Here is a 13,553-nt window from a genome sequence, read left to right as displayed (position 1 = left end):
TTCTCTGAGGGTGTCTTTATTCAGATCACTGTCCGCGCTTAACTAATTAAGTACATACTTAACCACGACTTTACTCAAATCCATAATATACTTCTATATAATTGCTAATGCGCATTTTCATATTTACAAAATATTTACAAAACTAAGGCCAGTAAACCTTAAACAAAATGAAGGCTGGCTAACCAAAAATCCAAAATATTTCTACCTTAGTACCCACATTTTATTTGCTTTAGTTACCATTATCCTAGCAGATCGTCGCTATATCAATTACAGTACAGTGACGTATACATTAATGAATATTCAGACATTACAGATAACATTGTCCTTATATCAGAACAAATTCTTTACAGTGTAACAATCTGCTAAGATATTAAAGTAATAGTATCACACCCACGTAAAGAAAATGTAACGATGTTTCTAAGATATTTTTATAGCTTTGATAAAATGTAACAATGTTTCTAAGATAATTGTATATCGGTGATAAAATGTAACAATGTTAGTATTTTTTTTGTTAAGCCTGACGACAGAATGTGTCACAATATTTTCGTCGCCCCAGACATCTGCTTCAGGTATACACGCTTCAATTGTGACCCCTAATTCATCTACAAATTTGCCAGCTTTGTTTCGTTTTATACTTAACAATATATTTACTTTTAAGTTTCAGTAAAAATGCAACAAGAACGATATTTTTTCTTACGTAATTAAGAAAAGAGGGGATATCATTATCGAGAATTAGTTCTGTCACTTCATTTGTTGTTAACTGTTGACAATCCGTCTGTTGACATCGATGACAAAGCTGTCATTACTTTTCAAAAAGTTGGAAAACATGTTGTTGAAGGGAAAACTATTTTGTTCCAAAATGATAGTAATGGTATAAAAGCGTATTGTAATTCGAGTCACAGAGTAGTAACGTGCCTAAAGCCTTGTTGTAAGTTTCCAGATACATGTACATCGTTCCACATATGTATACATAGACTCTGTACTACCAATATCAATAGACGAACAAACAGGGTTTCTCTTTCTCTGTTGTTTGACGACAAAGACCCACTATTCAATGGAGGTCAGTCAAGTGGGACTAGTCCATGCTGGAACATGGCGACGGACAGGTTTGTGTACATAGCAACTGTTATGATGCCTGTGTTTATATGTAATGGTAGTTCTGTATGGTAGCGTAGCTTGTATTGATCTTACTGGTATCAATCATCTTTTCCTTCGACAAGTTTAATTTCAACTCATTGGGTTCTCGAGAATATTAAACCAGCGTCTTCCAACTCCAGTGAGGACATCGATGCCGTCTATAAGACCGTGTGAAACCTCACAGTGACCGGTAAGCGACCATTGTATTAGGCGAGTTTAATCACAGACCCTCATATGCCCTCTATAAGTGACATAATTATATCGCATTCAATTCAACATATAGTTGTACTTGCGATAAAATCTACCGAATCATAGTAAACACGTTACTCTTATATTTGTGAATGCTATCACGAATCACAATATTGACCAGTGTGTTTAAACCTCGAATTCATATGGGTGATTATTTTGTATTAGAAAAACAATGTTTGATGTGAACTAAACCCTAGAAAGTGCAGGGTCTCATACCTATATTATATCACGCAGACATGAACCCAATTCACTGGAGGGAGGGGGGCGAATCATAGTTGTACGTCCTATAGACTGTGGCTTGATTGGAACAAACGTACCATAGACAGTGCCATGTCTATGAACAAACGCAGTACACAGAGCATAGTATTTAATATGATGTAAAGGCCAAACTCACTAGAACGTGTTCAACTTTGACTATTTTTAAATTTGTTTTCTATTCATTCTAGAAACCAGCCTCTTTCTGTCGATGCTTTGATGATTTCAACATGGTATATGTAATTATAAATCACCAATTGTCATAAATCTCACACCACCAAGTATTAATCAATAGTCATATTCAATGATGGGCTGTGCTCCAAGTTCTTCAATAACACCCCTGGAAAAGGAGATTGACTATAGTTTAATAGAAGATGACCTACCAAGAATTGATAAACTTTTGCAGAATCTACGCGAACAAGAAGATTATGCTGATCGGGAATTCTTGAACGAAAAACTTGGTCTTTTAATCGATGGCTTATATACTCCTTCTAGTTCTGGTGATTCGGAAGAATTTCTCCAGTTTTCAAACTACCTGGCGGAAAATGGTTATCCGGCTTTGTATACTAAAATTTTTCACCAGTGTCACAACTTCGATATCCTGGGTTTGAAGAACGAGAAAGATAAATTTGGGCTGATAGGGTGTTACATGGCAACAGAGGTTCTGTACAATACTTGTGATTCCTCAGTAAGAATGTGCAGAGACGTTGGGAAGGCGGGAATAATTAAACTCATGTTAGGGGAGTTGCGAGAACTGAAAGAGTACGCAAATGCGACGGAACGAGATGAATATAAAGATCTTTATCTGGAGATGTTGCTGGCGACCCTTCATAACATTATTAAACTCTACAACGGTAACCGTAGATATTTTCGTAACGCTGGAGCAGTTAAACTCCTGGAGCAATACTTGCAGATGAAGTCGGTAGTATATCGAAGCTACGCTCTCTTGATTTTGTCATACATAGCGAAATATTCAAACTGTGTGTGTTGCCGATTACCCGACCTACCCCCAGACGCAGACGACTATTAAACACAGCCTCAGACCACTAAAAGCCGAGACCGACCCTAGTTTAAGCCACCAACCTTAATCATTTTAAAACATTTAAAACAAAAAGGTCTTCTTGACCTTCATGTTTTTTCCCTAGTGATACCTGTACATATTTCATCAAAATATCACAGAACGTATTCTGACCGAGATTTCGCTTGGTCTTGGGTCCTAGCAATATTTTTTTTTCAAAAATGTAAACAATTTTAAAAAAAATAAAGTAAAATAAAATCCCTGCTTACCTACCCTATTTTCTGATGCCATGTTATCGGAAAAAACCCAATATTTTTTCCCGCCTTTTGACAAAAACGTGATATAAGTGTTGCCATAGTACACATGGCACATGACCTAGAATATAAGTGGTGTAATGATAATATCGCTCATCGACCAAACCAGTGACTGACACAGATTACTATTAGTGATAGAAGCTGTCATTGACGTTGTTTAAGTCATGTAATGATATACTATTTACTCATAGAGGCTGCCAGTGACAGACTATAAATCACGTGGTAATTTCCATTGATATACTGTTAATGATAAAAGCTGTTAGTGACGTCATACAAGTCATTTAATGACTTCCATTGATATAATACTAGCTATAGATGTTTCAGGGACGTACTATAAGTCATGTAGTGATTGTCATTGAGACACTATTAGTAATACAGGTTATCAGTGACGTGATACAAGTCATGTGGTGATATTTTCATTGATGAGTGACAGCGTCTGTCATTGACGTAGTATTAGTCATGCAGTGATCTAGTGAAGTGTTATCGGCTTGGTGTCAGTGGCACTGAATAAATGATACAACCGTGATGTCGAACACTGTCAATGTGTGGGAAATTAATGATTGGTATAGTGTATATAGTGAGTGTTGCATTGTGAAAGTGATCACGTAAGTCTTGTTAACATTGGTATGTTCTTTATGGTATCGCTAGAATCGTTACTTTAGCTTTGTGGTATATAATGACAAATGTCATTGCCATTGTCATGGTACATTAGATAAGTTGACGAGTAAATCAATTGTGATGGTGAAACCAAGGTGTTGGTTATAGCCATAAAACTTTAAAATACAACTGAATCGATATTTACCAAAAGTAATCTTTTTATCGGACGTTCTAATTTATGAAATGCACAATTGTTAGTGAGTATTATCTACTGTGTTTGGAATACAAACTTGTCTCATTTAAATTTCACTACAGTAGGAGATGGGTTTTTATTGTTTGTTGCTCCCGATATGAAATTTCGCAAAATTCGTCGACCAAGAAAATATCCTTCTTCAGGAGTACACAAAATGAGAAATATAGAAAAATGTACGGGCCATGGACAAGACTTTTCCATGGTCTACATCAGATAACAATTGTGTGTTTCTTTTGTACTCATTTTGTATATTTGTATCATATGCATGCTCTTCTTTGAAAGTGTGGCTTATTTTTCTAGTGAAATAAATTTCATTCATTCATTCATTCATTCATTCATTCATCCATTCATTCATTCATTCATTCATTCATTCAATACGAGAACGATTTTTATTACGAATTCTATAGTAAATTCAAATAAAAAAAGGAAAAAGAGGATATAGTTTTCGAGAATCAAGTTCAATAATACCGATATTGTTATCTGTTGATAACGCACATGTTAGTTTTGAGGGAAACCTAACCGAGGCAATGGTTTTTGATATCCATGCCAAAACCCGGACTGTGTCAAGGGTCACCCGTCAATAAAAGGACCCTATTTGAAGCTATTTGAAGGGGGGGGGGGTATATTTCATTCCAAAGTGCAAGAGGTACTGGACTGGTGTATTATTGTCATTCAGAACACGGAATAGTAACGTGCCTGCAGTCTTGTCATGATGTAATCTACTGTTGCCCCATAGGCTTCCACGCTTTATGGTTGAACATACATGGATCCATGCCAATTTCAATAGACGCAAACGAACAACCTAGCTAAGTTTCTCTTTCTCTATTGTTTGAAAACAAAGACCAAACAAATAAAGGTTAGTGAAGTGGGGACAAACGCTGGAACATGGCGACGGACAGGTTTGTTGTGTACATGGCAACTACTGTCACAGCTGTTTTTATCTGGTAGTTCTGTATAATAGCGTATATTATATTGATCTCACTGATATCAGTGACCTTCCGTCCACAAGTCCAGTTTCAACACATTGGGGTCTCGAGAATATTAAAAAAGCCGTTTTCCAACTCCAGTGACTGAGAGACTGTGATTAAACCAATGCCTTCGACAACACCACGTGAAACTTTACGGTCATCGTTAGCGACCATTATACCAGGGTGAGTTAAGTGACAATTATATTGCATCAAATTTCTATTGGCGATAGAATCTACCAAACCATAGCAAACATGTTACTCTTATCTGTGTTGCCTGCTACCATCAATCACAACAATGATCAAATGTGTTTATTGGAATTGATACGGATGGTTATTTTGTATTAGAAAAAATGTTTGGTGTGAACTAAACCCTAGACTAGTGGCAGGTCTCATACCTATACTATATCATAGAGACTCGAACTCAATTCACTGAGGGGAAAACCAGAGGCGTGCGTCCTATAGACAGTAGCTTGATTGGGAAAATAGACAGTGCAAGGTGAAACAGACTCGAACTGAATTCATTTAGGTGAAAGGAATATATGTCATATAGACAGTGGCTTGATTGGAAAACAATATAGACAGTGCTATGTCTATGAACAAACACAGTACACAGAGCACAGTATATGGCATCATGTAAAGGCTAAACTCACTAGAGCATGTTTGACATTGACTTTTTTGTCTTCTATTTATTCTAGAAACCAGCCTCTTTCTGTCGATGCTTTTTGATGATTTTAACGTGAAATATGTCATTTTAAATCGTCAATTTTCATAAATCAAATACCCAACAATGGGTTGTGCTCCAAGTTCTTCGAAGTCAGTTGTAGCTGCAACAAGTTCTGCTCCAGGTACGCTTGAGTCCGCGACAGATTCTCAGAAGGCTGGAGAATGTACACCCTTAGTAGAGAAAATTGACTATAGTTTAATTGAAGATAAACTACCAAGAATTGATGAACTGTTGAAGTATCTACGCGAACAAGAAGATTATGCTAATCAGGAATTATTAGACCAAAAACTCGCGCGTTTAACGGATAGTTTTTACAGTCCTACTGGTGATTTGGAAAAATTTCTCCAGTTTTCAAACTACCTTGCAGAACACGGGATTCCGGCTTTGTATACTAAAATTTTCCACCAGTGCCACAACTTTGATATCCTAACGTGGAAGAATGAGAAAGATGTACTGGGACTGATGGGATGTTACCTAGCAACAGCAGTTTTATGGAATACGTGTGATTCCTCACCAATAATGTGCAGAAATGTTGGACAGGCGGGAATAATTGAGCTCATCGTTGGCGACTTGCGAAATCTGAAAGAGTATGCAGTTGCGAAGAAGCGAGATGAATATAAAGATCTTTATCTGGAGAGTTTACTAGCAACCCTTCACAACGTCATTAGACTCTACATCGATAACCGGGGATATTTTCGTGACGCTGGAGCAGTTGAACTCTTGCAGCATTATTTGGGTATGGAATCGGTACTTTATCGAGCTTACGCTCTCTTGACTTTGTCGTACATAGTGAACGAAGATGAAAACCACAGGATTAACACTGGCGACGAAAATATAGAGTTTTTAATCAAATTGTTGAAATCAGCACTTGAAACTAAAGATCACAGAGAAAAAGAACATTCGTTTCACTCAACCGAGTTGGTGTCTGGGATGACAAAATTAGCCGTCAACGACTCGAATAAGGTATGTATTCGACATTGAAAACCACCATTTTTAGTTTGAAATAAGTGAAACACACATTTAGTTGATTTTGATGAACAGATCCATATCCAGAGAACTGCAATAGGCGTTTCGTGTTAAAGGCAACAGTTGTAAAAAAAAAACCGTTCCCAGCAGAATGAAATATTACCTCCTACAGATATAAAAGTGACACTTTTAAAAGTATTACTGAAAAATACTTGATAATAATAATAATAATAAAAAGAAAAATACTTGGATTCTATTACTATTCTCACCTCAATTGTCAGTTTGTTAGCCTACAAACACTACATCAGGTTATCATCATACAATGTATATACACGTCCTGTGTCTTTTTGATATTTTTTCTTCAGGTAAAGTTCGTCGAGCTTGGCGTCTTGCCACATCTGGTGAAGTTGTTGCAACCGAATTGTACTTTGGAGGAGCAACGCCTGGCCGCTACAACCCTGTGGACATTAGCATTTCATAAAGACAACAAGAATAAAATACTCAATGAAGAAGGCTGCTATAAAGGTTTGCCGCTCTTCTTTTGTGTCTCGTTATTTCCCTTCTTTATAGTCAAAAAAGTTCGTCAAAAAAGTGATTTTTTAATGACCCAAAATTTGTTGGTTTTTTGTTTTAGCACTTGAAACACTTCACGGGTCATCAGATCCTGGACTGAGCAAAGCATGTGATGGAGCATTGTGGGAGCTTAAAGGGCAACTTGAAGGAGAAAAAGAAAGGTCACCAAAATCACTGAGTTCCCGTGGTCACGTGATGATCAGTTATAACTGGGACGTCCAGAAACGTATGATCAAGGTGAAAGAGAGGCTGAAATCAGCGGGATACAATGTCTGGATGGATATAGAGAAAATGGGTAAAGAGCATTTAAGATATAATGCAGTTGACAGTAGAATTTATCTGTACACATCATCATTGCATTGCTTCACAAATAATTAGTGTTTAATTGTTTGGTAAATATGTATTTGTGGTATCTACTGTCTTACAGGTGGTTCTACTTTGGAAGCTATGGCTGACGCTGTACAAAATGCTGACGTAGTACTCATTTGCATGTCCGAGAAATATAAATACAGTAATCCGTGTAGATCAGGTAAGTTAAAGGACCTTTACGATAGATTGGAAATTGTCTATCCACCTACACATCCATCCATCCATCCATCCATGCATGCAGCCATCCATCCATGCAGCCATCCATCCATCCATCCATCCATCCATCCATCCATGCATCCATGCATCCATCCATGCAGCCATCCATCCATCCATCCATCCATCCATGCAGCCATCCATCCATCCATCCATCCATCCATCCATCCATGCAGCCATCCATCCATCCATCCATCCATCCATGCAGCCATCCATCCATCCATCCACCCACCTACCTACCCATCCACCTGTCCCACTATCCCACAATTCATCCATCCATTCATTCATTCATTCATTCATTCATTCATTCATTCATTCATTCATTCATTCATTCATTCATTCATTCATTCATTCATTCATTCACAAGCACAAGGCACGTAACTTGAAATTTATATTCGTTCAGTAGGAAAATATATTTAACATATTAAAAACACCGTCATGTGTTATTTGACCGACCAATTAAATATCCATCACGTGTACTTTATTTAGTTAAGTTTGCACTCCCTTCTGAATATGTAAAAGCCTTCACATTTTTACCCGTCTGTCATATTTAGAAGCAGAATACACGTACAAGTTATCCAAACCACACATCCCTATACGAGTACAACCAAACTATAACCCCGATGGCTGGCTTGGAATACTGGTAGGCACAAAGATATATTACGATTTCAGCACAGATGAAGGTTTGGAGAAGAACTTTCCAGGATTAGTGCAAGGACTTGGTGATCGTGGAAAACTGAGTGTGCCCATAGTGAGGAAACAGGGTAAGTTACGGACACGGAATTTAGACATGTACCAAACTATGATGATTTCTCTTTCTCATTTATACATAGACAGGTCTTAAATGGCGAAAAAATAATATGTGGGTGCATGATTACTGAAAATTGAACAATTGTTATTCCGACTATGGAATACAATATACGTAATATAATGAAAGACAGTAATACGGTCAAAAGAGTGGATGTATTCTTGATGGGTTGTTTTCATTGCACGTTATATAATTATTTATGAGTACTAACAGCGAGTCATTCATTCTATTTACAGAGATTCAGGAGACAGCTCCTCCATCCGGGGCGCTTCCGTCATCTGTGTCGACTCAAAAGGGATCTGTAGCATCATGGACTAATGACGACGTCATCATTTGGTTGAAGGAGAATGAACTTGGGCACCTGGCGCCGAAATTTAAAAGATACACTGGTCGAAAACTTCTGACACTTCGGAAAATCTCTCTCGAAGCCCCAGAATTCTTTTATGACTCGATACAAAATAAGCTTGGTTTTAAAGATCTTTATGATATAGTCTCATTCAAAGAAGCGTTAGAGGAATTATAATTTATCCACCTGACACTGATTTGTCATTTACATGAACTCTCGTATTTGACCAAAGAAAACACGGACAATTTTGGATAGAGTTGAGAGTTTCTGCTGATCAACAGTCGAAGTGTTTTCAGTGAATATGTGTTGACGTGGTTTCAAAAGCACAAATCGTTTTTTTTTTGTATCACCAAAGAAGTTCTTACAAACCGTCATTATTTTCAGCAAGATTACATTACCTGAAACGTTAACAATCATCTTTTTCGTGATTGTTTTACTGATTTGAGATCTTAGTCTTTCACCAGACACATGGACGATGAACTTGAAGATGTTTGATTTTAGGTCGGATCTGAGTACAAGGTCGCCAAAAATATAACTTTGATATCAGATTCTGCATTTAAACAGTCTTTAATGAAATACAGTAACTGCTTGAGTAAAACAAGAAATGTAAAATTGGAGAATTGTAGAACACGGTCATTTGTGATGACTGATACAAACCAGCTTTATACTAGGGAGCCCTGTCCAATAGCTATCCCTAACCTTACATAGACCATAACTCCCTAGAGTGAATACAAATATGCAGTGCAATCTTTTACATTCTTGTCAAATAAAGAAAGAAAAAATTAAAGTGTGTGTTGTTGTCTACTTATGACTATTATGTCGTACTTTGTCATGGCAAGAATGCTTTGTGGTTCTTTTGAAAATATCAGACGTACATGTTTATCAATTTTCATTTTAGTCAAGAACTATGCTTCACATAAGCATACTGAAACACACTTCATACAAATGTAACCAGATTACGGTTTTGCCACATTATGGTGACGAACTTTCACAATGTCCCACTTTTCAATGAATATCATTCTCAGACGTTACGTATATGGGTTCACAAACTCCAATGAATATCGTCCTCATAATACTACACAAAAGAATGGTACAGTGGATAAAAGTAGACATCGTCTCACAGTACATAACCGATGGTAAAACTGAACAGTACATGTTAAATGATTGGAAAACATCTTAACACAATCGGCACTATATATCCTTTGCTTACATAGACTTATTGGTGAATCAAGACAGCTATTTTCATGAATGTTCACTGCATACAAACGACCAATACTAAAGACTTGCTACCAAGGGAATTTGACAGACAAGTAAAAGAATGGCATTTCAAGGGCCTTCAAGTATCCAGCATTTGCCATTATCAATTTGTGAGAGCATCAGAGATTTTTATATTGGTTCAGTTGTCTTTAAAGACGGGTATATCGGTACAAATGCTCTTTGTGTTCTCTCCCTTTATATTTAAATATGGCCGCCCCCTAATGTTGGTATGTGCTCATGGCAACGGGTCATAAGTGGTATACTATTGTATAGGGTGGGTATGAAACAAGGTCGACCACGGTGAAATGACGTGACGAAGGCTGCCATGCTTGAAAGGTAAGACGTAGTCTTTATTTTACTCTACAGGTTTGCCTAAATTATGGATACCACATCCATACAAGCATATTAAAACAATAAAACTATAAATTAGGTCGTGTGGACAGTTTCTGCAACGGTCCTCGTGTTACCATGTAACTACTTAGTCCTAGATTTAAGTTTGTGGATAACACTTGTACCCTGTGTGTACTCGGATTGGTACGTACATACACTTATACGCCATAGTAGTGGTAATTTTGCAGACGGCAAATACTTCCATATTGGTCCAACACAGTAATAATTTTAAGATGCCGCCAGTTTCTTACACCGTCTACTTATATACCATACAGGCATAAAAAAACAACAACTAATAATGTGTTCATTCTTTGTTTTATTAAAACATGACCTTATCTAGGTCACGGGTGGCTGTAACTAAATCTTGAAGTTAAGTGTCAGCGCGAGTTACTTAAGCGTATATGTCACGGACCAATATTTGAATATTTACTATTTCGACAATTTCGTCATCTTGTCTTTCTCCAATCATTTAATGCATTTTTTTATCATGTGAAGCGCATTGAGATTTTTTATGCAATTACGTAACGCGCTATATAAGAAATCAATATTATTATTATTATTATTATTATTATTATTATTATTATTATTATTATTATTATTATTGTCTAAAAATATATCAAAAGTCAGTGCTGACCTTTCTAATTTATTTAGCTTTGCTCACTCTTGCCCGGCTTTCTGGAATAACGCCAGCCGCCCTCAACGTCCACCGACAAATCTCTATATATGACAAAAACATGTGCAAATGAACTACTTTAATATGCACATTGTCTTCGAAGATCTTGTATTTACTGCATTTAGAGAAATATTTGTAAACAAAATTTTACATTATTCTGTAGTCATTATATTTAACTTGTTGTTGCCATGACACTATCACACTGGCTCAGTGATAAACTACCATACTAATTTTGCATTGTCGAACAAACTGAAGCTTTGAATAATTTCTTGAAAAATTCGTTGATTTACTGCAAAAAATATACTATCATTTTTTTCCCACCAACTCAGTTTTACATTAGCCTGCTCATAACATATACTGAAACCAGCACTAATATTTGACAATGGGGTCTGCACCAAGCAAAGGAGCCAAGAAAAACAAAGACAAAGAGGAGAAAGAGATTGATGAAACTGAATACGATCGGAGTCAGGCTGATCTACACGGTGTGATTGACGCTCAAAAATTGGCTAAATTCGACGACGAGAATGACACTGAGGAAACGGGCGAAATACAACAAGGAAAACAAAAACTCCTTAAAGTTACTGAATTCTTGAAGAATGCTACAATCGAAGAACTTAAAACGCAGACTGCCTTAGACACGCTTCTCGAGGTTGATAGCGTTCTTGGAGACTTTTCATCCTATGAAAATATGCCAAAAATGAAGATATATGCTAAGTATCTGACAGAGATTGGTTTTCCGAAAGTGTTCGCATTGTTATGGGACAAGGTCCGGGAACCTATAGATAAGGGACTGGACAACCACGAAGAGAGTGTCATCTATGTGTTCGCTCTTTTTGAAGGATGTAAAACCATGATCGGTGGCATATGTGACCAGTCAAAGCGACTTTCTTGTGCTGTGGGACAAGCAGGTATCATAAAGAGATTGCTCACAGACCTGGAAAATCCACGACTCCAACCAGACAAAATAAGCGCACAAAGTACACAGATGGAACAGGACGCCATCTACGGCATGTTAAGGAGTTCCATCATGTGCATGCACAACTGTATCAAAAACTGGCCAGATAACAAGCCGTATTTTCGCGAGGCGAATGCAGTGGAACTATTACACAAGTACCTAGTCAACTGCAAGAACACCAGCATCAAGTCAAATTCGCTGTTTACCCTTGTTTACATCGTAAACGAAGACGAAAACGATCGAATAAGTGCCGGAGAAGAAATCCAATTTTTTATCGATACCTTAGACTCGGCATTAAAGAACAGCTATAGTCATCATATGTGTGAAGTTGGGGATTACACATTTACTGCTATAGAAATTGTGGACGGTATCATACATCTGGCGGCAAATGATGCTAATAAGGTAAGTTTAATTGTGAGATGTAGGCAGTCTGAGATAGAGTACACTCTCAGACAAGTAGCATGAGTTAGGGGCAAGATCAATAGTTCAATGCAGGATAAAAAATCCAAATTCTTTTACGGGGGGGGGGGGTGAGCCATTTCAGTTCTCACCCTACCAAATCGGCTTTCCTTTCAATAGATCTGTTTGTACCCCTGGATGCAAATATTTCTACAAAATGTTGTCAAATTGAGAAAAAGAAGAATTTTTGCTATAGTAAATGCATGGCAATAAAAAGTAAAGTGTCAACAAAAGAAATATTTTTTCTTAATACCTACATACTGGCTTTATATACATAGTACTACATACTACTACATACCGGCTTTGTATTCATAGGACTACATACTACTACATACTGATTTGAAATTGATTGTACTGTCCCAAACATTTTCAATTTTGGCCAATCTTGTTAGAGGGGGGTCTGTGGCCTACGTTGAACTATTGACCTCGACCCTTACAACATAGTGAGAGGGGGAATATATGACAAGGAGATGCTTTCACACATGCTCTCTTTCAGTCCGGAAAAAACACACCTTCTTTGTTGTTACTGATTTCTGGAAAGCAAAGCCAGGTAACCATAAACCTTCTGATTATCAACAAACTCTTGTTTACGTACAAGCCTCTACCCTGGTATCTTCAACAGCCTGTCGTTGATTATTGAGAGTTCATTGTGGTTTCTTTACAACTAGGAAACGTTAGTAAAGAATGGAGTCCTTCCTATGCTTGTGAAATTGTTAAAACAAGACTGTACTGAGAGAGAAAACGAACTGGCAGCCACTGCGATATGGACACTCTCCTTTCATGACAACAACAAAGACAAAATCAAAGAAGAACCCGGATGCATGGATGGTGAGTAATTTTTTCGTCATTTTTTTAATCGATCGATTGCAGTATCTCTTTTCTCTTGTCACTTAGCTCCTGCCAATGCAGTCTCCAATTCATTCTCTCCAGGCAGCATGTTATATGAGAACAAACAGTGTTAAATATCGATGCTTCCAATTTTCTGAGCATGCAGAGTTTAGACATTTCTGGGATATAGAATTTTGACAG

General features: G+C 37.2%; 2 protein-coding genes across 3 annotated transcripts; both read left to right on the top strand.

Annotated features, from left to right (window-relative positions):
• The first annotated feature begins 1,173 nt into the window (after positions 1-1,173).
• LOC144439066 (uncharacterized) lies at positions 1,174-3,493 on the top strand. 2 transcript variants are annotated; one of them, XM_078128316.1, is made up of 2 exons: positions 1,174-1,327; positions 1,833-3,493. In XM_078128316.1, exon 2 carries the CDS (start codon positions 1,946-1,948, stop codon positions 2,669-2,671), a length of 726 nt encoding a protein of 241 aa, XP_077984442.1. In that variant the 5' UTR covers positions 1,174-1,327; positions 1,833-1,945; the 3' UTR covers positions 2,672-3,493. The 2 variants fall into 2 exon arrangements, with proteins under 2 accessions (XP_077984442.1, XP_077984443.1); XM_078128317.1 differs by having other exon boundaries at positions 1,174-1,347.
• A 2,085-nt stretch (positions 3,494-5,578) lies between these two features.
• Positions 5,579-8,056, top strand: LOC144439241 (uncharacterized). The gene is made up of 5 exons (XM_078128515.1): positions 5,579-6,478; positions 6,847-7,006; positions 7,116-7,349; positions 7,482-7,583; positions 8,043-8,056. Exons 1-5 carry the CDS (start codon positions 5,579-5,581, stop codon positions 8,054-8,056), a joined length of 1,410 nt encoding a protein of 469 aa, XP_077984641.1.
• The last annotated feature ends 5,497 nt before the right edge of the window (positions 8,057-13,553 follow it).

This window comes from Glandiceps talaboti, chromosome 8 (assembly GCF_964340395.1).
Source record: "Glandiceps talaboti chromosome 8, keGlaTala1.1, whole genome shotgun sequence".
Lineage (NCBI taxonomy): Eukaryota > Metazoa > Hemichordata > Enteropneusta > Spengelidae > Glandiceps > Glandiceps talaboti.
This window is presented reverse-complemented; position numbering and strand designations above follow the sequence as displayed.